The 25,893-nt window shown below is 39.8% G+C and overlaps 1 protein-coding gene across 1 annotated transcript in view; it reads right to left on the bottom strand.

Moving 5' to 3' along the window:
- Positions 1–22,684, bottom strand: part of OSBPL10 (oxysterol binding protein like 10) — a 106,618-nt gene extending 83,934 nt beyond the window's left edge. Inside the window, exon 1 of the mRNA XM_034066625.1 lies at positions 22,374–22,684. Coding sequence (XP_033922516.1) covers positions 22,374–22,684 — 311 coding nt within the window. The remainder of the gene's footprint in view (positions 1–22,373) is intronic.
- Positions 22,685–25,893: the final 3,209 nt, after the last annotated feature.

Genomic DNA, 25,893 nt, shown 5'->3' with positions numbered 1-25,893 from the left:
CATAAACCAAATTCTCTACAGTTTGCAGTTACTATATTTTGTCAATCCCAAACATACACACCTCTGAAAGTGGCTGCTGAACAAAACCATTCAACTGAAATACCCCCAGACCTCTCTCTACCTTCAGCAATTAGAGTCTTCCCTCTGAACTACATTAATAGAGATGGATACTACTACTCGAAGGACAGAAAAAGTAGGAAGGAAACGGTAAACCCTCACACACAATGTCTACTACACAGTATCTTTCACTGGCCCCATCCTAAACTACTGTCTCACTTCCCTCTTCTCATGTATCAATGATCAATCAAACCCTTATTCCCAGAGGTCAAGACGATTTGTTTCTCTGACTTGTGCCTCTCAACTCTTCCTCTCTTCTCAAATAGCTTGTATTTCTCACTGGTAAAAATTAACCCTAACTCAACCCAGCACTACTGTTCTTGGATATTATATACTGTCTAAGGGAGACAACTTCATTCATCAAACAGCTGCAGATTTTTAAAGCTCTCTTGCTGCCAAGATTTACAGACTGTATATAGAAAAGCACTCAGCTGTGAGACAACAGGTATAACCCTGGGTTTTTATGGCAGACCTGATATAAGTTAGGATTTCACCTGAAGATAAAACACTTTCAGGGACTGAATTATTAATGAAACAAACAACAAAGGCACAGAGTGACCCTGGACAACAGCACAAACGCTGATGCTGAGAAGAGACAACTGCTGGATGACAAACCAAGGGATGGCCCAAACACCTCCAGACCAGAGTATCAGGCAAACAATTCAGGTAATCAAGACTACAAAACAGGCTGCAAATAGTAGTTCAAATTACAAGACTACTGTAGCTTCAGTTAGAGTAGCTGTAGAGTAGTTCAGACACTTTTAAGTGCTGCTTTTTGCTCAATTTAACAATGAGAGAACGGAAATTAGGAATATCATTCCTAATCTTCAGCCAATTACAGAAACAAAAGGAGTCTGTTAGCCTGAAGTATTTTAGCTGTGTGTCTCCAACTTAAAAGCCAGGCAAATTATCCATGTAGGTGAACCCTAATGAGCCTGCTCCTCACAAGTGAACACATTCCCATGCACAACAGCAACAGCCTGTAGTGGTAAATTAGGGAACTTCAAGAAGTTGACCTCCATATAAATAAAAACAAGTCAGTGTCAATGCAAGAACACTGGAGTTCTTTCCAATTCACTTTTACTACTACTAGAAACTAGGATTGCTTTAAGAAAGACTGTAAAAACCCCAAAGCCAAAGGAAAGGTATTTTAAGTCACGCAATCTAACTGTAAATTCTATGCTATAAAATCTGCAGTATTTGCAATATAGCAATAATTGAACAAAATAGCTAAATCACTGAACTGTCTTCTTTCAGTAACACTGTTACGTTGCTCTTCCCTCATTTTTAATTGTAAAACATGAAATATAAAAGGTTAGATAGGATTCATAAAATCTCTTAATAAAAAATGTCACCAACCTGAAAGTCTTCAATAGAAAGATGTTGCTGAAAATTAACTGGAAGTCAAATGTCATGGTTTATGGAGACAGAACATCCATTTTATTATGACCACCCTGCTGCCAACAAGCAAAGGACAAATTATAGTGGAAATGAAATGGAGGGAAGAGTAGACAAGAAGAACAGTTTGGCAACAGCAGATGCCAGAAGGTTTTCAGTAGTAAAGGTTTTCTGAGGAAGCAGAAATCTGAAGAATCATTTGACATTATAGTCCAAAATAAAGCACTTTACTAGCTAGACTTCCGACCACCATCCAGAGCAAAACACTCTGCTGCACTGGGCTATAGGTACCATAAGTTAATTATTAGGCTAGTGAAGACTGAGTTTTTTTCTTACTTCGCACCACAACTAGTTCATCAACATCTTGAACATATCTTTAAAAAAGAAAATTAGTTACATACTTCTTTCAAGGCTTATTAAACCATACTTTATTCCAAACCTCATTACACAATACCCTCTGTGTGCTATTTTAATGACATAGCACTACACTGTATTTACTTATTAGTAGGGATTAAACTGTGGAGAATAATTCTGATGTTTCTGTTACTCCCATTATGGTCTGAGATTACAGAGGAATAACCATAGCACTGGTTTTTCTCATTCCTCTCATATGTATTCTTGACTTCTGTCATACCACCTGCTAATACGAAAACTATGTATATGGAAAAAGTAAACCTACAAATGAAAACACAACTCTTATATTCAGTATGTTCAACACTCTCGGGTATGCTGTACAGAGATGTAGTTATGCCACTCCTGCTACGCTTAAATGTGACCAGCAGGCAGGAAAAGCACCCTTTTTGTTCCTCTGTGATGTACGAGACACATCTGAGACACCTCCTAGAAGAGAAACGCACCAGAAGCACTATCACAGGATAAAAAAAATAAAATAAAGAAAAACAAAAACTCATCCATGCAGATCAAGCAGTGAAGTATTAATAGTAATCTAAAGGAGTCTGTCAAGGCATTCTACCTTCTGTGCATGCTCTCTCAGAATATATTTTTGCATATTTCTGCATTCATACCTTGAAAAACTTCCAACAGACACCACTTAAAAATACTAATTTTTATTACTGGATTTATTACTGGATAAATCCAGTAATAAATTTATTACATATGGATTTATTACTAGATACTTGCAGACTCCAAATCACACGTACCACTAACGCAGGAGAAGCTGTTATGTCTTCCTGTTGTCTGGTCCTCTCCACTTCATTGCCGGAAGTCATCACCCCTGCAGAGTAACAACCAACCAACCCTACCTAAGTCCTGTGCTCAGTGAAACAAACTGTTGGACTGATAGTAGATGATAGTGTACCACTCCTTCCACATTAGGAACAGTAGCTGATGCACTGACTCAAAACCTTTACTAAAAAGGTTAAATGAGTGAGGAAGAAGCATAAGTTGTAAACGAGTGATCAGAAACAGGCTTCAGTTAACTATTAACTGAGAGAAATTATCTCTTCCCTCTCCCTCAGAAACTGTACTAGGCTTAGTACCAAGGGTGGGCTACATTTACGTATCTCAGATTTTCTTCACACAGCACAGTTACGATTGCTTCATCTCTAGACCTCAGCTGGTTGTAAAACTGCACCCAAACTTAAGGCTCACCACTGCTCCTCTTTCCTCCTTCCTACCCTGCTGCATAGTCACAACCCACCCCTTCTCTCTCTAGTGTTTATTAAACTCAGTGGGAACTAATTCAATTTTCTAAACCACAGAAGGAATAGACAGCTGGGAGAGGGTCTCTCAGGAGTAAGAAGATGAAACAGCAGCTCATCTTCTGGTCTTATGAAAGCAGTTGATAGATACATGCTAACACAAAAGCAAAGCAGGTTGTTTCAGACACCATCTACCGGCTTGGCTCAAACCATAAAATGCATTCACATTAATTCTATCAGCAGACAACAACTGGAATACACAAAATAATTTTTATTTACTAAACCATTATAAAAGCCTACAAAGAGACATAAGTAATGTTCTTTTTTCCTCTTAACTATGCAGTAAACCTTTCACATTTTCTTCTCCTACTCTGCTTTTCCAACATCGTTATTTGGAAGAAAGTCAGAGATACATAATTCTGTACGAGCTACTGATATGAGACTTTAAGAACATGGCATTCCTCTGAAACCTAAAACCCTTCCAAAAATAATACTTAACCTGATTTACATTTGATACATTTCCAGGGAAGAAGACTTAGAAAATCAGCATAGGCATTCCATTATAATTGTTTGCATTCTATGAAATAATTCCATTCCACAACTACTTACTGCATAAAGTGGCTGTTATGACTCAATACATACAATTTCTTTATGATCGATAAATTAAAAAGAAAATTAAAAAAAAAGGTTCAACATCAGGTATAAGTCTTTTAATCTCTAAATCACTTTTAGATAGAAATACAATGTCTTGCACATTTACACCACAGTCCATAGCAGTGGTGCGAAACAAAACCAAACAGCTATTGTTCCCCCAAAATCTCAGTAACTTGTAATATCAACACAATTTGGCTAACCAAAAAAAGCTGCCCTTAGAAAGCACAAGTGAAAACCAGTTGTCATTTTTCACTCTTCCTCCTCAAGAAAGGATTGCTATTTGCACTTTAAAAACCTACTTCAGCTGAACTAGCCGTCACCGATTTGGTGTCACATCAGTACTACTGCACTCTCACCTTCACTTCTTTGTTCTCATCACTGGCCAGTAGCAGTACTCAGGACCACATCCCAGAATAGCCTATGGGATAACAACTGTTGTAGTTGGGTAAAGAATAATGCAGCCAGGGCAGTCTAGGGTAAAGAGGAACTTTGCAGAATCATCCATCCAGCAGGAAAGATGCTACCTCAATTTTCCTCTGTACATTTATTCCATGCAGTAACTAATAAGGTGCACCTTGCCGTTAAACATAGAATCTTGTTAAACCACTGTTAAACTCTGTTAAATTCCATCAGATTTATTGAACTCTATCAAATCCTTATTTTACCTCAGTAGAACATATTTCACCTTGTTCAAGAGAGAGAAGCAGCACTCCACTCATCCAGGATAAGGCCACACACATTAGTCGTCACACACAGGGGTCCTGACTTGGCAGCTTGTCCAGCACACAGAAGCTCACTTGCTGCCCCATCATCAACTTTCAACTACTCCAAAGTCCTGGAACACAAGCTTTTATGCAATTGCATGCAACAATCTTCTCCTGGGCTGAAAATACAGCCCCTCCCACACTAACAACTACTTTAATAACACAAATCTTGGACAGCCAAAGAAAACAGGTAGTAAGAACAATTTGCACCACCCAGCAGGAGCAGTTCTGCCACATTAGTTCCCGCTGTACTCAGTACTTTCAGCAACTTCCATTTTAAAATTACAAAAAACAGTATTTTTCAGGCACCTCCTACATTACGTACGTTTCTGTCAAATCCCTTGTTATATCTTGGTGAATTACTGCGAAGAGTCATACCGGCTGATCAGCTGGCAAGTAGGTACTTGTAAATAAAATTTGGCATCATGCTTAATACAAAAGCAATCAGTCTGCTTTATAAAAAGGCACTTGGTAGACTGGTAACTTCTTAAAAGCTTCATTTCTGTTGTCATTCCTTTTGTTACAATCATGTTAGCTGTAAAAGGAGTTCAGAAATTGCTGATCTAATCCACTCTCCCACACAAAGAGCTCCTTTGCCATAACTAACATTATGAACTTCTAAGTTTTGAAAACATAGAACCAATAGACTTGAAAGAGAAGTTTAAAATCTTAATTTCTGCAATAAACTAGTGCACAGGCATTAAAGAAATAATACCAAAAATGAAAATATAAGAACAAATTATCAACTGCATAAAAAAAACACCTGTCTGTGGATGATCAGACCATGGAACAATGAATTAACTTATTCAGAAATAAAACATCTTTTAGAGTCTGCTTCCAGTTCAACTTCAGATTTTACGTATTGTCTCAGGTTAGGTTTGTGCTCTCCTCTTTTCGGTAAAACCAGCATGAAACCTATTACAACAAAACAGGAAGCTTATTTCCATCTGATGGGAACCAACATGAAGTTCTGAAATTTCTATTAAACTTCAAGTTTAATGGTTCTAGCACTAGCAAGAGCCCCAAATATTATTTTTAGTGCCTGAACACTTAGGCTACATTACAAACATCCTCATGAACCTCCATAATCATAATAATGAAATGTTAGAGGAAGATTTGGAAGAAGAAATGATCAAGTTGTTATACCTTCACCACTTGCTCAACTAGCAGTTATAAGCAATGTTTTCCTTAAGTTATCAGAAATCTTCACTTTAAAAATCAGAAGAAAGCAAAACTACTCTCCTTCACTAGGTTCTCTTCAGTAGTGACTTAGAATTTATTTTAACATCTTTACTTCAAGTGCAATTCAAAAAGCTCTTCCTTCTAGCTTTTTGCCTTGTCCCTAATTATGATAAAAATCAGTGCTGCGTTAAGCACTTCTCTATTTAACCACTTGTTTATAGTTTTCTTTTAGTTTATTACCAAATGTTATCAACTGTTTGCAGAGTCCAAATAGATGCTGCTCTTTAGCTGTTATTTTCTCTTACCTGGCATCTCAGACAACCTACGATTTGAAGGCTTCAGAATGTGTACCATTACTTCCCCCCTCCCCTCTTCTTATTCATTGTATCCAAGACACACAAATTGCAATCAGAAACACACTAGCAAAACAAGGGAGAGTAGGAAGGGAGAGGGGGGAATCCCAAAAGAAATATTGGTCCCAACTGAAAACTGGAACTACAGAGAGCTGCACTTTTTTTAACAGCCATTTCTAAAAGCCTGCTATTTTCTCAGAGGAAAACATTGCAAAGATATGTTACTTCTTCACTTTAGGGAGCACAAACTGTAAGTCCTGTTTTCTAACAGGGATTTGACATTTGAAGGTCACTCCTGCTCTTTGGTACCCTGCTACCTACCTTCACTACACTCTTCAGTACTCACACTGGTCCTGCACTGCAGCAGTCGACAAAGTACCCTCTCTACTTTTGATTTCATTCTAAGCAGCGACAAGCAGACAGTAGAATAAAATTGAGGGAAAAAAAACAAAACAACAAACCCACAAAAACCAAACAAACACACTTGGAGGAAAAAGTCCTTACTAACAGAGTAATACCAGCAATAGTAACTCCATGCTTGCTGTTAGCACAGCAATAGCCAGCTTGACTACTCTGCAGTCCCTGAAACAAGGACAGAGCAGAAAACAATGGAGAAAAGGAATTTTAGGAAGAAATTCAGTAGCAGGGATCTCAAGAAACAGAACTTGTTACCCCTGAAAGGAAAGACACAAGGTGGTCATTTTTTCATTCAGCAGTATAAATATGCCACAACTTAACTGAACCACTGAACCCAGTGTTGGCAAACACATACAGAAAGGGATCAGAATAAACCAACTCATAAGTAAAATACTCTTTAAAACAGAGGAGACCATCCAGTTAGTCCAAGCACCTACTTGATGACAATGCTATTAGGAAAAAAGAAAAAGGAAATAAAAATAAAAAAATTAAAATCAAACAGTACACAGAACAAGTAGACATAATGCATAAATAAACTGCCAGGAGAGATTCAGTAGTTTTCACATTTCAGAACTAAGGTTCCACATTTCCAGTTTCGTAATTCTGTTCTTTTCAGAAATCATGCAATTCGGCATTCTAATAATTAAATCTGGTTAAGGGAATTATTTCATGAAAGTATTTTCAGTCTCCCAGGCATCTGTTCCTGATGTCCTGACACCATTCCAAATAGGCAATCTCTGAGAAACTGCACTGCATTTTTTCCTATACCAGCTGCTTTCTCTATACTGACAGTTCCATTAAGCTTTCCAGCTCCCTCAGTTGAAATACCTGTTCCACACTTCTTGTGTTCAATCTGTTCAAATGTCATTTCTGAAAAATCTATTTTTAAGCTCAAGGGGAGCAAAACTCAAAAAGGCTTCATGTCATAAGCCTCCTCTCTGGAACCTGGGGTCACAGCTCATCCATCTGATTTTTAGTACATGTAACATTTTCATACCAAATCTCCTTACTTTCAAATGTTCTCTTCTTCCCTTCACTCCCCTATGCTTGCTGTCACAGTATCAAAAGCAAGAGCAAATAAATGTTCCCATAAGGAGAAAGATCCTTAGAACATGGAAACAAGGACTAGGTGGATTCATACCATTTATCTGATACTACAGAAAAGCTTCGTATTCAACTGCCAACCTGTTTGTTCAGCACATGGAGGAGGAAGACTACTGCATCTAGCATCTGTTCAGCCCTTTTCCTCTAGGTTTTAATTCCTGCATTTTAAAAACCAGCTTAGAGAAGAGGTAAGAGCCTAAGTTATGAAGCTAACAGTTGTATGCTCCTATAACCTGCTTAGAAGGTCCAGCTATTTCCCACAACTCATGGGAGTCCTACCAGAAGCTCAGCACAGAAAGAGAATCCACGTAAGCCTCCTACCGGCTTTCAGTCATCTGATGTGTCTCCAAAGGCCAATCACAAGGAAACACTGCCACTATTTTTCCCACACTGAAAGGAACACGTGCTACAGGAAGGCCTGAGCTCTGCCTAGGTTTGAATGACCTGCCAGCCTCCAGTCCAAAGTATAACAGAAATGCTGTATATATTAAAGGATTTCTTTCAGCCAACATTTAAACCACCACACTGAATGAAATAAGCTATGCCATACGTACAACCTATCTTCCTGCGATGGGCCCAGGGCCCGAGATCAGTTTAGTATAGCTCCACAACTAACACCAGTATGACTGGTTTAGTCACAGTCACTCCAGGCATCAGAAACCACCACAACAAAACACTCTGGAGTGTCCCAAAATGCAGGTATCACCCGCCTGTGCCCTGTGAGCAGCATGAAGCATGGAAGGCTGGAAAAGCACCAGAATATTGGAAAGCAACAGAATGAAACTTGCAATTTGAACCTCTGACCCCCTGGGAAAGACAGAACAGCTGAGCAAGGCTGTCATAAACAACAGGTTATCAACTGCTTATTGTCCACAACCGATTGTCACCTTTATACTCACATCTGAGAGCTTTGCTTCAAGGCACTGGCTGTTCTCATAGCTCCTCATGACTACAAAATGTAAATTAGTATAATAATTTTAAAAAGGATAAGACTATGATTGAAATAATTATTTTCCCAGCATAATTACATTTTCACTAGGGTTTTTATTATCAAAATATAACAACTAGGTGGAGAACAAGCAGTTCTGTTAGCAACTTATTTCATGACAGAAGAAAACCAAGAAATTAAAAGTTCCTGCTATTCCAGTCTCTGGCTGTGTTTTTCTCATCCAGGAGCAACGAAATCCAGCTAGACAGAACCACCCCAAGATCAGGTGGGGAAAACTACCAACCCTCCCCACACCAGTGCAATCTGGGACTTCAGAGGAGAAGAGGATACTCTGCAATAAACCTCAAAGGCGTGTTCAGATCAAAATGCCCTCCCAGAGACAAAGAGAAAAGACCAAAAAAAATGGACCACACATTTTAGCAGCAACCTCCAGACCCATTGCAATCACTATCTTTCCAATGATGAATTTACTTTGCACACTAAACACATTTACAGGGTGTAGAACAATTGTAGACATGCTGTATGAAGACTTGTAAGCATTAAATAAAATGTACACATAGACTGAACTGGGCAAAACTTGCCTCAATTATAGCTGTAGTTCACAAACAGAATACTGAATTACAGAAATGCCTTAGGATGACCAAAAAATCTTGAACCAAACAGAATAGAGGCACTCGCAATAGGAGGGTGGACAGCATGACTGCATAGTCAATTTAAAACAAATCCATGGAATTCCTGCAGAGATCTTCTATAACAGGAAGTAACTGTAAATATTACTGTACTATGTAATTTATTTCTTTTCTCAGTAAGCATTATGTTAAGGAGTGGCAAGTATTATGCAGTTCATATTGTATCTTTAAAAAATGGCAGAAAATGTTTCAAGTATATCCAAAACTAGTCCTGGTCTATTTTTACATCAACTAGATTTCAAGTTGACATCTCTTCAATATTCAGAAGCTATTTTGATGAAACCAACCTTTTCAGAACAAGAACGTATCAGGAGAAAGATACTGACTGTACTGCATCACAGTAATGCAATCCAGTGAGGTTCAAAGCACAACCACATTCCATCACTGGATATTATAGCATAAATTTTCAATTAGCTGCCTTGAGTCAGCAATATTTTATAGAGCTTGCATCACAGTTCACTGACTTTTTTGCCAGACCTTCATAGCTCATCCTTGTTTTGCAAGGTCTTGTCCTCAGCAAGAATGACTGCCAGGAGCCAGCAACTCTTCAGTGTTATTTTCTAGTCCACAGGTAAAAACATCAAGGAGTAAGAGACCTCAAGATACAATAATCTCCCTGTAAACTGAAAGATTGATGTTTAGATTTGAAAACTACCTTCTAATCAATGAAAGTCACTTGTAGATCTCAGTTTTATACCAAGAAAAGGAAAACAAAGGACAATACACTGTCACTACACCTAGCAGTGATTTAATGAAGCACCTCTTTCTCTAACTTCAGTAACATAAGCATCACAGCTGAGGCTTTTTCAAATTCTGTGAAGTATCTACGGTATACCCAGACAAAAAATAAAACTTGGGGCTTTTTTAAAGATGTTAAAAGTCTTAAAAAAAAACGAAAGAAAGAGAACAATGGTGCTACAACTTAGTTTTTGCTGAATAAGGAATTGTGATACTGATGAGGAGGATACTCTTAACTATACTATAGTGTATTCAAAGTATTAATTGTATTTCTAACAAAACAGACTAGTAGAAGTCTGAAACACATCATTTGAAGTGTGCTTGTCTTCATCAGTCCAGGTCATCAGAGTTATAATGCCAGTACAAAGCTTCTGGACTCAAGAATCTGGCTTCTCAATTTTTTCCAATATCTACATCACCTACATCTATTTTTGGCTTGTGGATGTATGTACATTATTCATATAACTTCTGTGGAAGAAGAACGTAATAACAAAACTGATCACCACCTGTGAAAGCAACACAAAAATTTTAAAGGTAATTTGAAGGTAGAAAAAGACATAGAAGGCAGCAGTCCTCAAACCACCTCTTCATTCCCCCCTCACTGGAATCTAGTTCTTACATATTTCACTGACGGGATGTTCCCTATAGCTGTTTCAGACACAAATTACAGTGCTATGTTCTAAATGAATACATGGAATATCTGATACTTTCTAGGAGACAAATGCTTTCTGAACACATCTGTTTGGACAGTAATTATTGTGCAAGTTGATGGAATAAAACATCTGGTTTAAAATTTGTTTGTGTTTTACTGTTTACAGCAGCTGTTATTCTCACTTTCAAAATGCAGATAATTCATCATCTAGGTTCTCAAAATTGAACCACACAAATACTGGCATTTCTTCCAGCTATTTTAAATGCTTATTTAAAATGCTATTTTATGATTTATATTTTATGTTCTTTAAAATACTATTTTAAAATGAACTTTTACAACAAGTAATATTCATTCCACTCTCACGTACCAGGGGCTGAGAACTATGTTACACTAATGATATTTTTTTGTGGGCAGCATGGATTTTTAATATATATTCACACAGAAGAAAAGCAAATGCAAAAGGCAAGTTAAGGTCTTGCTTTCGGACATTTTGAAGTTCTCAATTTTATGTCTTCCTTTATGTCTGTTTTTCCGAACTCCTGAATTTGTAAATTTTGGTTTTTTAGTCCACAATCTAAAAGTTCTTGCTTGGAAAGAACGAAGATACTCAAGACAGTGAAGTATTTTCTTTATGCATCAGACGCAAAACCAAATACGATACACAAAGGAAGGATCAATAGATCAGAATGTTGCCTCATTTCCATCTCCTCTCCACCTCAGTTCAAACAAAGCTTTGCAAAAACCAGACTTCTCTTATATGATGCATCATCTTATAATAGTTGCAACTTTTCAGCTCTGCGCCAATACTTTGCAATCCAATAGGGTCTGACCTGCCTTTACTCCTCAGACTATCATGTCATTGACCGAAACGATAAGTTTAAGTTTCTATGTTTGATCTTTACCCTGACAGTTGATATGCAACCATCTTCACAACAAAGTTTCTTGTCAACACTGTTTCTTAGACACATTGTCCTGGTTTGAGCAGTAGCAGTCATTTTTCTCCTTCTTGGTAGCTGGTGCAGTGCTGTGTTTTGACTTTTGGGCTGGGAACGGTTGCTGATAGCAAGTCTGTTTTGAGTTACTGTTCAAATGTTTGGTTTGTCCAAGGCCTTTTTCTGAGCTCATGCTCTGCCAGGGAAGGAGGGAGGACGGGAGGAAGGAGAGACAGGACACCTGACCCAGGCTAGTCAAAGAGGTATTCCATACCCACACATCATACCCAGGAGGTAACCAGGACACCCGGAAGGGCTGGAGCTCTGGGGGGATGGAAGAGGTATCGGTCGGTCCTCGGTCAAGCAGGGTGGGGTGAGTTATGGGTCAGTGGCTGGTGAGGTGTTGTATTCTCTTCACTTGTTATTGGCTTTATTGTTATTATTTGTAGTAGTAGTAGCAGTAGTGATTTGTGTTATGCCTTAGTTATTAAACTGTGCTTATCTCAACCCGTGGGGGCTGCATTCTTTGGATTCTCCTTCCTAATTCTCCGGGAGTTGGGGAGCAAGGGAGGGAGGGAGTGAACGAACTGTGCAGATTTGGTTTAAACCACGACACACATACATTGAGACTCCACAGAGTCTATGAGAGGGTGGTTTCACCAGTATGCTGTGAGATATGCAGTATATTAAACACCATCCTTTCTGAAGAAAGTGTATTTAGATTTGCAAGCAACTTCCGAAGACCTTTATGCATTAGGCTGTTGCTTTGTAAGTATGCATATTTCTAAAAACATTGTTCTACAAAAATCCAGATCCTCATTGTTTTGATCAAAAGTAAAGAAGCAATACGTAAAACCTTTAACAGGAAAACAGTTCCATCATCACATATCCTTGAATATGCTTGAATTCCCACATAAAGGTAAGTCTAGCATATAGCATATACAGTATATATCCAGGTGGACACTGTCAGTAGCTTGCTCAGGCTGCTATTCACATCAGTCATCCACTATTCTGAAATGAGCTCTGCTACATAAGGTGGATCAGGGAAGAAAGCAAAACCAGAAAAATCCTCACTGCACTATGCATTCTGCAATTTAGGAAGTACTCATTTCCTCTCTACTTCTCGTGTGCCATTCTTAATGGCAATATTAAAAATGGTAACAGCAAAGTTATCTCACTTGGGTTTCTAAGACTTCATTCGGAATGCATGTTATATGACTTCCTGTTTTATTTTTCTAAAAAGTAACAAAGGTCTATCCTGTCTTCAGTATCATACTCCCTTCTCTCCTCTGTTTCTTCCCTTTACGTCCACCAATCCTGCAGAGGATTTAACTCCTTTTCTAAACCTCTTCCACCATTCTACATTTCTTATTTCCTCTTTTGTTCTATTGCAAAACTACCCTTTCCTTGTACTTGCATAATAAGACAAAATTTGGCACGTGAGCCCAGCAGTTACAACATCAAAGCCTAATAACCAGGTAAGATAAAACACAGGCAATAAGAAAAAAATGACAAAACTTACACCTTATAGTGTGGAAGGCAAACCTTCCAGGTCAGAGAGAAAAAGAGAGGGAGCTTTATTCTGTTTTCAAGAGCAGCAGCTGAAGCACAGAATCAGACTCTACAACTCAGAGAGAGTTATAAAGCAGGTATGTTTATTACAGCACCAGGTGCAAGGGGGATCGCTCCTCCTAACTTGCACATGGAGGGGTTAAGCAAGCAGATATTTATTACACACAAACATGCATATTCATTAGGTTTCTGAGAGAGCGGGCAGGGATATTACAATTAGTTTAGGTACTCATTATCATAAGTCTCCTCCCTTTTGGCGCTTGTGCACAGCCCTCCTATGGTTGTGGGCAGGGGTCTTCAAGATGAAGTAAGAAGTCTTCCTCATGGTGCACTTTTCACCTTTGGCATAGTTGAATGCCCAGCAATCACAAAGCTAGCTGAAACCAGCCCTATCTGCAAGTTTCTGATAGCTGGCAAAGATTTAGAACAGTGTGACCTTCGTACAAAATTTATTGCAAGCAGAACAGGATGGGCAGACAAGAAGTATCATAAGCCAGCAGATGTTCAGGAGTCACTGTCTCCAAACTAACTCATAATTAGAAGGATAGTAAGAAATAATTCACTCATTAGAAGGATGGAAATAATTAATTCACTCTTGTTAGTAAGACTACTAAATTCCATTATCACACCACAGACTTAGAACACAAACATTGTTCTCTTAGACCTAAGTTAAAAGTATTTCAACCCTGTTTTCCAGGCACTTGCTTTCCTTATATCAGAGCTTCTATAAAAATCCTACTGTGATAAGGCACAAAAAAAAACATTAAAGAGAGGTTTCTGTGCCAGTGTAAAACTTCCAAATGCTTGCAGCAACAAATAACACATTTTGCTCCTCCATCTTGCCTACACATCAGTACCTTTTTCGTTATCAATATCATTACCTTCCTCCTATCAACATGATAAAAGCAATACAGAGAAACCTCACACAAGTCTTCTTCAATTCCCTGCCACCTCAGGAAAAAGGCAAAAATTGGCTGTTTTCCCTTTTCCCCCCACTTTTTTTTTTTTAATTTAAAGAGCATAATACCAGAATTCCTGGTCTTGCCTACAGTAGCTTGAACTGTTCTCCTTTTACTAGGAAGGGTTTCTTCGTATTCCAGACCTAGAAAAACAAACATACCCCTCTCCTGGTGAGGGTTAAGCATAGTAGTCTAACTCCAGTATGCAGATTTTCCCACAGTGTGTATGTGTCCCTTACATAAAAGCATGACCTTATCTCAATGAAAGATGTAGCCACCAATATAGCTCTAAGTAGCAGTGTGGTTCACAATCCTGTATATAAGGTAAACATAGAAGCTTTATCAATACAGAGCTCCTTATATTTATGCACTTCTTCTAACTTTTAAATATCCTGTTGAATGACCTAGATAGGTTGCACCATCACAATTCTTACCTGTGCTCTAAGTCTATTCCCCAGCAAATCAAATAATCATCACTGACTTATCTTAAAAAAATCTTGGGAATCTGACAACACTCAACTCTTCATACTGCAACAGGTAATCCACAAGGCTGGGTGGCTGAAGAAAAGCTGTTTCCTAGGTCACTAAGAAATACATACTTCATCTATGAACTTGTAGTAGTAACTTGTTCAAAATTACCAAAACTATTAATTTAGGAATTTCAACTTGCAACCATCTAACTAATAGCCTAACGCCTTCCCAGTCAAATACCTTAAGGCACGTGCACAGGTACACCTGTACAGTGCTCTTGAGTGGACTAAGAGATACACAATAGCAACTGCATATAGCAGTAGAAGGCTCCTAAAACAAGCACCAAGCAATTAATACTAGATATCAACATAAACCTGCCTTTTACTTTGCAGACTAGCACTCCAAATTTTAAATTGTAATTTTATCAGAAAACTACTACCAGCAAAATTGTTAGGTTTCACCAAACACATAGTGAGGGATTCAAAATGCTACAGTTCATCAATACGTGGTGCATCCAGCTCCTTTCCACCAAAAACAATGGGAAAGTTCCCAAACTAAAGGAAACTACACCGTGCAAGTATTTAAGTATAAATGCAAGAGTATAGTCAATTACGTAGGCATCTCAGCCTACCCAATGCTCAATAAAATAACAGGATATCCGATACAGTATCTTTTTTAAACAAACAGAAGATATTTGAAGCAAGATAATTTACTAAAACCAAACTTCCTCCAGAAAAGCTGCTGGGCTTCTGATACTACAAATTTGCTTCAGAACATTAACAGCATTAAAGCAATGTCTAATGCAGGCAGCACTGAGTTTTAGGTACAATTTAAAAAATTAACAAGACAGATTAACTGCATTGAAAAACAGTTAAAAGATTAAGACAGCTCAAATGAGGATCTCTGAGTGAATGTATTTCTAAAAGGGCTCTTTAGCAACCAGTTCTGGGCTTTGGAAGGCTCAGCAATGACCTAGATAGGAAAAAAAAATTCCACAAATATTGCTGATGACATGAAAATCAGCTATCATCAGCAAACAACATGCATTCCAATACCATCAAAATAAAATCATGCATCTAATGACAAAACCCTCATAATTGCGATGTAGAGGATTTACCTGGAAAAAGACTGACTCACAAAAATTCGGGGTAAGGAAAGTCTACCAATTATTTTGTCCAAGCAATCCTTCCACCTAATAATCAGTTTCCACAACTACAGTTTAATACGGTCTTCTGCAAACAAATAATTAACTACTATTTCTAACCCCTCAAGAAAGGGGCATGCACATACCATGAGAAAGCCCAAGAAGTATCACTGGGGGATACACAAGAATATGCTGCCTGTGGGGAGAGCTTACTACAGGGTGACAACTCCCATAGCACTCCTTTTTATCACCTTCCCATCAAAAAAAAAGGATAGTAAAGTGCTACTCTTCATTTTGACACTTCTAGCACTCATTTTGGTAGTAGTATGCCACATGTTACTGGATATCGTAAGAAAACAGCATAACAAGCACCAGGGCATTGCATCACTGATGGCTTAAGCAAAGCAAGTAAGAAATAACAAGAGTGTAGCTACAAAGATACCTATCTGGAGAACCCAAGAGGCACAGGGAACATGAGGTCCCAGTGTTATGTGTTATCAGACTAACAGATAAACTTATGAGGTAAAATCAGCAACCTAGTTTCCAAAAAAAATTATGATGGAGGGCTAATAAACTAGTATGCTTTGAACTTTCTAAGTAGGGAATACTGTGTTGGAGGAAATGGATGTTAACACTGGGTATTTAATACCCAGTGCAAGCACAACTGAAAGCGTACACAGTTCTGGTGTCCACATGTGAAGAAAAACACTGAAATACCAAATAATAATCAGAACTATGAGAAAATTTTCAAACCACTGGCAGAGCTGACTTGCAGCAAGAATATTTCATGGATCTAAATTCTCCAAATACAAACTTTAACTAGCCAGCCCAGAAAGGCCACACACAGAGAGGTTATCTTCAGACTCATATACAACGAGCATAATGAGATCCAATGAAAAGTCTAAGTCTGACACATATTAAGAACAACAGGCAATTTTTTTTAAGTAGTGATTAAAGCTGGACAAATTATTCCCACATTTATAGTGCAGAAACCTCTGTCACTATAAGAAAAAAATCTCAGATATCCAGTGAGAAACACAAGTCTAGGTGGAACAGAAACCATGACAAATTCTATGGCACGTGCTACAGAAATGAATAGTTAGGGACCTATATTCTTCAAATTACCTAGTAATTGCTGTCTTGGAAAAGAGAAACGCAGTAGCATTTAGACAGCATTTATTGAGAAATTTTTATATGTAACAGCTAAATACGAAGCAAACTTTGCCTCTCTGGATTAGGTTCCAAAATGTGACCAGCCCTCTCAGTAAGATATCCACAAGACTACAAGATCTAAAGCTCAGTGCCAAGATAACTGAAAACAAAATTGCAGAAGTGTATTAGGACCAAAGGAACTCGAGCACTTTTAGTCAAACCAAATTCAATACCTTCTGTTTCATCACTCATAATACATATTTAACTAATATAATTTTACATTAAAAATGAATAGTTACAGCATTTTTAGCATCCTTTTCACTCAGAAGGTCAGCCTTTTAGATACATTATAAAAAACAAAGTAAGAATATTAGGAAAAGCTAAAGCTCAAATACATTCTTCTTATTACACAGTTGTTTTTAAATATAAAGTGAGTGGAAAATCTTCTGAATACTTTTCTTACATACTCATTAAAAGACACCAGGCACATTACCTAGTTTAACAACTTACTTTCACTTCTCCCACTTGAGCAAAATCCACATTCATAAACTCGTGGGGTTTTTTAAATGAGCCAGCAAGTGCACATGTGCTCCCTCTAACCACATTTATCACGGAGTTGCTAAGCACAGAAATCACCATTCAAAAAGCTAGCAGCAAAATGAGCTAGTAATAACAAAACCTAGATAAGAGTAAGTGCCTCGGTGTTAGTGCCAACTGCCACTTCTTTTCACTGTCTGAAAGCTAAGTGTGACATCTGGGTGAAAGGAAGACCACACTATTTTGTCTGTCACTTCAGTCCCTCTGGTACAAGACTGCCTCTGAGCTCTGAAATGCACTTGCAAATTCCAAATACATTCTGAGTGAAAATGTCCAAGTCTCATTTGTTTTAAACAGATTTTTCCTACATTGTCATAAAGAATCTTATCCATTAGATTATCCTCTGTATAGGCATAAGCAGCCCTGACATCATATGACACAAGTAGCTGAGTAACAAAGAACTTTGATTACAAGAGAAATGTCCATGGAAGTTCCCCAACCAGAATCCACATCTCCAGAGTGCAAATCAACTCCTTAATCCTTTTAAATTTCAGCCTGAGATTCAAAGTCGCCTTCTTCCAAATTTTCTTGAAAGCATCACTGAAGGGCAAGGAATGATGGATTTCTCAGCCTCTCTCATCGACTTGTTACAATTCCTTCTTTGACTTTGCTGTTTGAACAGCCTTCTCCATTCTCCCAACAGAGCTTGTTTAGAGGCAACAGCAAGTGCTGTTCAAACTATATCAACCAGTTTGTGATTAAACCAGTTAGGTTTAATCAACCACTAACTAAACAAAGGCAAAGTGCATCTTAACTGAAAGTTCTCATTTTTCTGCAAAGAATGTAGTGATACTCACTTAAAAAGATTTCGTTTTAATTTGTTTTCTTTTGTAAGTGATCATTAATGGTACAGAGAGAAAGTTTCAACAGCAAAATGTAAAGGAAACCCTGGAAGGTATCACAACGTTACACAAGTGTTGTATAGATGGGCCAGAAACACACCAAGACAAAAAGATGATGTCATGGAGGGGCTGATGTTAATCTGATTCTAGTAAGAACAAAAAAAATCCTATTTCAGCAAACTTCACAAATATTATATAAGCATCAGGTTAATTTCTCCTTCTCAAGATGCTGTCTACTGTTAGCATCCTGACAGTATGATTTATTCAGTATTAAGAAAACAGCTTATTTCTCTAGGACAGACTTCTCCCCAGCATTTATACTGGTATACCTATACATCTACAGTCCAAAAGGAGCCTGGTGGTGGCCAACTATGGGGCACAACTCATGCAGACTGGTAACACGATACTTTTCTCACCTGAAAGAGGAATATGCCAAAGTAATGTTTTAGCAAACACTTGAACTACAAAACAACTTAGAGCAGTTCAAATCAGAAAAGAAACACCACTACCATCAGCTGTTACAAATCCAAATTTAAGCCCCAGGCCAAAACTCTAGAAGTGCTAAAAACATTTTCAAGGAAAAGGGGGAGGCAGACCACAAGTCAATTTCAGATTACTTTGGTCAAATGGAATTTTAAGACTTTACAGCACTTTCTGGATCTATTAAAAAACACAGTAATAATGCCATAGGCAGTATTTCATTAATATCAAATTAATTCATGCAAAATAGGTTTTGCATAAGATTATTCTACACACGTATCTGTCCATCCAACCATGCAACTCCCACTTATAATACAAGCTATTACCCTCCCATACAAACAAAACAAGTAAATCTTAACAGAAATGCTTCCTTGCAGTCTTTCAGTTCTAAGAACATAATTACTTGTAATTTTGTATGTGAAGATAATCAGATCCCCCAATGTCTGCAAGCAGACACAAATGTTCTTACGTCAATGGATCTGTGTTGTAGATCAAGTTCCACTCTCCACACTCATACCTGTGTAAATCCACAAAAAGTTACAGACTTTAGTGGGAAATCCTCGAGATGCCCGGCCCCCTCAACTCCTTTATCACCCAGCAAACTGCCCTAAAATAACTGAACAAAAATCCAGCATTTCTTTCTGCTAGTTATAATGATGAACAACCATCTCACTCATTTCCAGATCAGGTTGCTCCTGACCTGCTAGAGCAGAACAAATAGATTTCTTTAGTAACCAACAAGAAACCCTCCAAAATTCTGAAAACAGGAAGCAATAGAGCTCTCCAGATTGACTGAATTTGAGGCCTCTCAATTACTTCAGTTAATGGTTTTAAATGCAGTATTATGCTTTAGTATCCACACTCAATTGCCTCATCTAAACTACCTTTCATACACCTGTTAAATGACAATTGATAAAAAAAGTGAAATTATTATAATTCAAATAACAGTAATTTCTTTAGACTTGTAGAGCCTACTCTGCACAGTAAGTGCTGGGTAACCTACGAAAGCCCTTCGACTTCAATACCACACAGCATAAGCTAACATTAAATACATTTAAATTGCTTAGGCTAATGGATAAGGACTTTAAAGAAGCACACTCCAAATCCACGACTGCAGAACTCTTGTCAGTTTTTGCTTTATTTTTCCATTTTATTTATATTCACACCATCTGGAGATATTGCCATGTGGTTAAACAATCTTGTGTTTTGTTCAGATGAAGTAAACTCAGAACCAATTTGTATGATCATTCAGTAACACACTCTGTGTTGATTTGTAGGTGCCAGCTATGAAGTCACTTAGCAACTCTTACAGACTGAGCTCCAAATCATGGAAAACACACTCCATAACAGATACTCAGATGCTCAAGCAGTCGACCATGCTCAACCTACGAGATCACTACTCATTTATTGGATCTTACATACTAAGACTAACTTTTGTAAGCCTTGTTTCAGCTGTTCTGTTTAGAACTTGTATCAGATTCCCTATCCCAAACAACAGATACATATCTTAACAGAGTGGAGTAAATAAATAAGTTATTTAGCCTAAAGGCTGAGAAAGGGGGGGCTGTTCAGCCTGGAGAAGAGAAAGATGCGTGGAGACCTCATAGCAGCCTTCCAGTACCTGAAGGGAGCCTACAGGGATGCTGGGGAGGGACTATTCATTAGGGACTGTAGTGATAGGACAAGGGGTAACAGGTTCAAACTTCAACAGCAGAGGTTTAGATTGGATATAAGGAAGAAATTCTTTACTGTGAGGGTGGTGAGGCACTGGAATGGGTTGCCCAGGGAGGTTGTGAATGGCAGTGTTCAAGGCCAGGTTGGATGAAGCCTTGGGCGATATGGTTAGTGTGAGGTGTCCCTGCCCATGGCAGGGGGGTTGGAACTAGACGATATTAAGGTCTTTCCCAACCCTAACTATTCTATTCATTCTATGATTCTAAGCTCTGTGTCATCATAAACCACTTGCTCAAACAGCCAGATTAACAGAAAGTAAAACTGGCAACTGACAAAGCACAATAAAGCAGCATCAGAGAAAAGACTTCTAAAAATAAAAAGACATTAATTTCCAAGTGCCGTGGTACAATTAAGTGACTTTCACCTGAAAACATAATGGAAAAAAGCTAAGTTTCTTGGACATACAGATTCTACATGCTGTATGTCAGCCTTATCAAATATTTAACCTGCTCCCAAATACAACAAACAGGTAGTTCTAGATCCAAAAACTGACAAGCAAGGACTTCTTCGTAATTTCATCAATTACATGAAAGCAATCCTTAAAAATCAAAGTAAAGACTCACCATTCCTAAAAAAAAGAGGTGTCAGGCCTTTTTAATTTTTAGTCATGCATTTTAACCTTACATTTTAGGTGTTAAGATGTGTTTATTCGGTTTTTAAAGAAAACTACAGGAAGACCACATAAATCAACACACACAGGTGTAATGTGAATTTAGCACAGAACTGCAGTAACTGAATGACAGTAAAGGGCCTTCTCTGTGTCTACACTGAAGCAGTCTACTTCTATGGAGGTAAGCATGTGTCCAAACCACACCAAACATATTCATTACCACTCACAACTGGCACACCTCCCCCGTATGGAGTTGACCGACCAGCTCCTTAAACTTTCCAGGAAGTACTGCTATAGTACTCCTACCACTGATTTAGCCCCACACAAGTCCGCATCATAGCATCACTGGCATTTGTGCAATTTAACTGCCACTTACAAATGCTTTAAAATTACTGTCAGGACACCAAGGTCCCAGCCAGGCCCATGTTCTTACTGACTGGGATCACAGCAGATTTTGCTAGGCTTAGGTGTCTGTTTGTTTTTTAAAGGTTTGTGCAGGGAGTTGTACTAGTCCTATAAATGTTCTCTCTATAGCATTTGCTTCTCTCTCAATTTCAACAGATCGCAATACAGCATTTTTACATGCAGTGTCTGGGCTTCAACTCTGTAAACAATTTTACACCGAGATGCTAGATTCAAAACCAGGGACTTCCACAGCTGCTCATCAGCATGTCCACACCCAACAAATTGCAGGACCAGGGCCTGTCACCATTCTCGACATAGATTAAGACTTGTCAAACAGGTAGGATGTAGCAACAGAAGAGATCTTAATGAACACACAGGTAACTGTAATATTAATTAACACCGTACCATTTTCCCCCCATTTATGTTGGGAGACTCTAACCCAGTTTTTCATTCTTTAGTTATTCAATATAACTTCACAGAATAAGTCTAACGTGATAGAAAAGGAGCTTAAAAACGGGACGCAGCCGGGAAAACATCACATACGTCGTTAACTCTCCCGTGCACCCGCCAGTATCGGGCTGCCCCCGCCCCGTCCTTACGCTCCTTCGGCTGGGAATACAAACAAGTAACACAGAAGGAAGGGAAGCGGAACGGAAAGGCGCCTGGCCTCGGGCAGAGATGGCGACAAAGCCCGGCCTACCTGCCCGCGGAGGCTGAGGAAGGGGCGGCGGCTGCCCGGACACCATCTTGTGGCAGGGGGCGACTGGGGGGTGAGGCCCCTGGGCCCAGAGGTTTACCTGCTCTGCCAGCCCTGCAGGAGGTTGGTGTATTTGCTGAGCGTCCCTTCCAGCACCGGCTCCCGCCGCCTGCCGCCGCCGGGCGCCTGCGTGCACCCCGGGCTGGCCGCTGCCGAGCCGGGGCTGCTGCTGCCGCCGCCGCCGCCGCCGCCGCCGCCGCCGCCACCTCCATCCAGCCTCGCCGCCGCACGGCCCGGCAGCCCGCGGCTGGCGGAGGAGGACGAGGGGGACGAGCCCGCCGATGTGGGGCGGCTGCTGCTGCGGCTGCTGCTGTTGCTGCCGCCCTCACTGACTGCAGCCGCCTTCTCCATGGAGCCCCGCAGCGCACGCTGCAAGCCTGCGGCTCGTACCCGGCAAAGCCCCGATTCAAAGGCGGCACGGGGAGAGGCGGTGCCCGAGGGAGAAGGGGCCGGGCCGCGCGAGGGAACCGCCGCGCTGCCTCCTCGCGACCTACGGGGGGGAGTGGGGCGGCGGCCGGAGTCCAAAGGTTCGCGGTGTTCCCGCCAGCCCCAGCCCCGCCAGGCCGCTGCCCTAGCGGCGGCAGCCGGGCCGCACGCAGCAACGGGGACTGCCCAGTGTGTGCAGGCAGGGGCCAGCGGACACGGAAGCTGTGCCCGCCAGAGCGCGGAGCGTGGCACCGGAACGGGCTGGGGCGCATCGCTGCCCTGGAGTTACCTCGGAGCGTGACACCAAGGCCTGGATTGGCCACGCAGCAGCGCACTGGCACTGGGCAGTGGCCGCACACGGGGACAAACCGAAAGGCCGCGGTGTGTTCAGCAGTCAGGAGCATGGCAGCTGTGCCCAGTGTACAGCATATGCTGCTACACATAATGTATAGCGACATACTATGCCATAGAATCATGGAATGGTTAAGAGTTGGAAACGACCTTAGGACCACCTAGTTCCAACCTCCTGCCATGGCCAAGGACACCTTTCACTACAGCAGTTTGCTCTAAGTCCTCTCCAACCTGGCCTTGAACCCTGCCAGGGATGGAGCATTCACAGATTCTCTGGGCAACCTGTGCCAGTCTCTGAACACTCTCACAGTAAAGAATTTCTGTCTTATATCTAACCTAAATCTTCCCTGTTCCAAGTTTGAACTCATTACCCTTTGTCCTGTCACTACAGTCTCTGATAAATTATCCCTTTCCAGCATCTTGTAGTCCCCTTCAGACGCTGGAAGTTTCTCAGCCTGTCTTCGTACATGAGGCACTCCAGCCCCCGGTCATCCTCATGGCCTCCTCTGGACTTGCTCCAACAGCTCTATGTCCATTTTATGCTGAGGACACCAGAACTGTACACAGTACAAATGAGGTCTCACAAGAGCAGAGTAGAAGGGCAGGATCACCTCCTTCGACCTGCTGTTCATGCTCCTCTTGATGCAGCCCAGGATACAGTTGGCTTTCTGGGCTGCGAGCGCACGCTGCCTGCTCATGTTAAGTTTCTCACTAACCAACACTCCCTATCATCAGTTCTGTCATTTACCCAGACCTTGGAAATTACAACCCTGTGGGTTAAGTCACATCTGAGAACAAAAGATTCAACTTCCACATCACCATAAAAAGCTAAGCAGGTCGTTGTAGTCAGCTCTTTACAAAGCTGTGTGCTTCAATATCCAAAAATCACTTCTGTGTCCATCCTTGCTTCATTAGCCAAGTGCCTCAGTTCTGTTACAATATGTTTCTTCACAGCATGCTAGAGATGTGGTTATTCTTGTTGTCATTTAATAATTGGAGACCTGAAATACAGCAGAGCTCAGAGAGTCTATGGCAAAATATCAGCTGCCATAAAGCAAAAGAAAAGAGACAACCGGTGTACAAAACAGTGTTTCTCATGAAACAAGAACCATGGGGCAGCTGGCTTAGAACAAGCACAAGAAAGTATCTCTCGTGCTTTAAACCCACTGAAACTGGAAAGTTTTACAGTCTGTGTACAGTCTACTGTCCACAGTCCCTGTACACCTCAGAAGTCCCCTACACCTCAGAAGATACTCAAACCATCCTAATCCACATACAGCTAGAGGTTTATATTCCCCATATAAATCAGTATAGAGAGGAGAGGTCCTAACTTCACTTCTTCCAGTCTTCTCTCTGGAAAAACATACCATATGTGTTGTGGTTGGGTAGCTGAAATGTTGGGCATTTTGGATTGTTAAACTTGGATTTTGGATGGTTAAACTTCTCACATTTTAGCTAAATACTGAGGCACTGCAGTCTGGAAACTTAAATTTTAATGTAGTATTTCATTGGTGGAACATTTAATGCATGTCTCTTGCAGTACAGGCAAAGATTATTAACTCAGTTATTTTTTAGAACAAAATAACTTAGAGTAACTACTTTTCCAAGTCAGAGCTGTTACTTAAGATATTCAATGGAACAGTGTTCCATTGTTCACTATGAGAAGAAACTCCATGACCACGATCTGAAAATCTTCATACTCAGGCTCAACTACACCACTTCTCATGACCATAGTTTTCAAAAGACACTGGGACAAACAAAATATAATCCTTCAGAAAGCTCAGACCCTGCTCACTAGAGATAAGGATAAGATCCCTTCACTTCTCTTCATACTCAGTTATAATGATAGCCCAGAACAGTGGGACAAAATGATTTAATGGAATAACAGTGTCATCACATTAGCCACTGCAACAAATTACCTATATACTTTCTACATTACAGGTAATGAATGTAACTTTTTTCTGCCTTCCGCAGAATTTACTGGGAGAGGATTATGTCAGGAAAAGAAACCATCTTACACAGGTATAGAGATGCCTTTCTGCATCTTTGTATACAATAAAACTCAAGTGACAGTGAGGCACTAATCAGGGAGTTTCTGAAATGAGAGGGACAATGGGCTGTAGGTATACCATATCCCCAAAATCCCAAAACATTTTTAACTGCTACTAGAAGGATTACTGTGGTATGATAATATAGGAAGTCCCTTTACAGTTTATAAACTAGTTAATAGATGGGATACAAAACACAGGAACAAATGTCCACTTTTCACTTCTCTGAGTGTCTTCTTAAATCAGAATCCCTTCTCATTCACTCATAGTTAAAACTAGAATCAAGTGCAAAAAATAGCAGAAGGATCTCACAGTACTGATTAAATCACTGATAAAATGGCAGTTGAAATTTAACGTTGCTAAAAAAATAAAGCACATGGGGAGAAAACAGCTACTACTTTGTATCCATAATGATGATCCATAAATTAGCTATAGTCTCTCAGAAAAGAGACCCTGGAGTAATTTTAAATAGTCCTCTGAAAACCCCATCTCACTGTTTAAGGGTAATCAAGCAAATAGCTGTCATGAGCTCATTAGGAAAACAGAAACAACAGCATGCTGCTATATAAATCTATAGTACAGCCAGAGCCTGTATACTCCACATTTATAATATTTATTCAAAAAGAAGAGAGTAAAAAGAGAAAAGGTATGAACACTGGATTTTCTATGTGGAGAGAGTTAACTGAACAGGGTTTCCAGTTGGAAAAGAGACAACTAGTGTACAAAATGTGTTTC

Source organism: Melopsittacus undulatus, chromosome 1 (assembly GCF_012275295.1).
Source record: "Melopsittacus undulatus isolate bMelUnd1 chromosome 1, bMelUnd1.mat.Z, whole genome shotgun sequence".
NCBI lineage: Eukaryota > Metazoa > Chordata > Aves > Psittaciformes > Psittaculidae > Melopsittacus > Melopsittacus undulatus.
The sequence above is the reverse complement of the archived record's forward strand: the minus strand, read 5'-3'. Positions and strand labels throughout refer to the sequence as shown.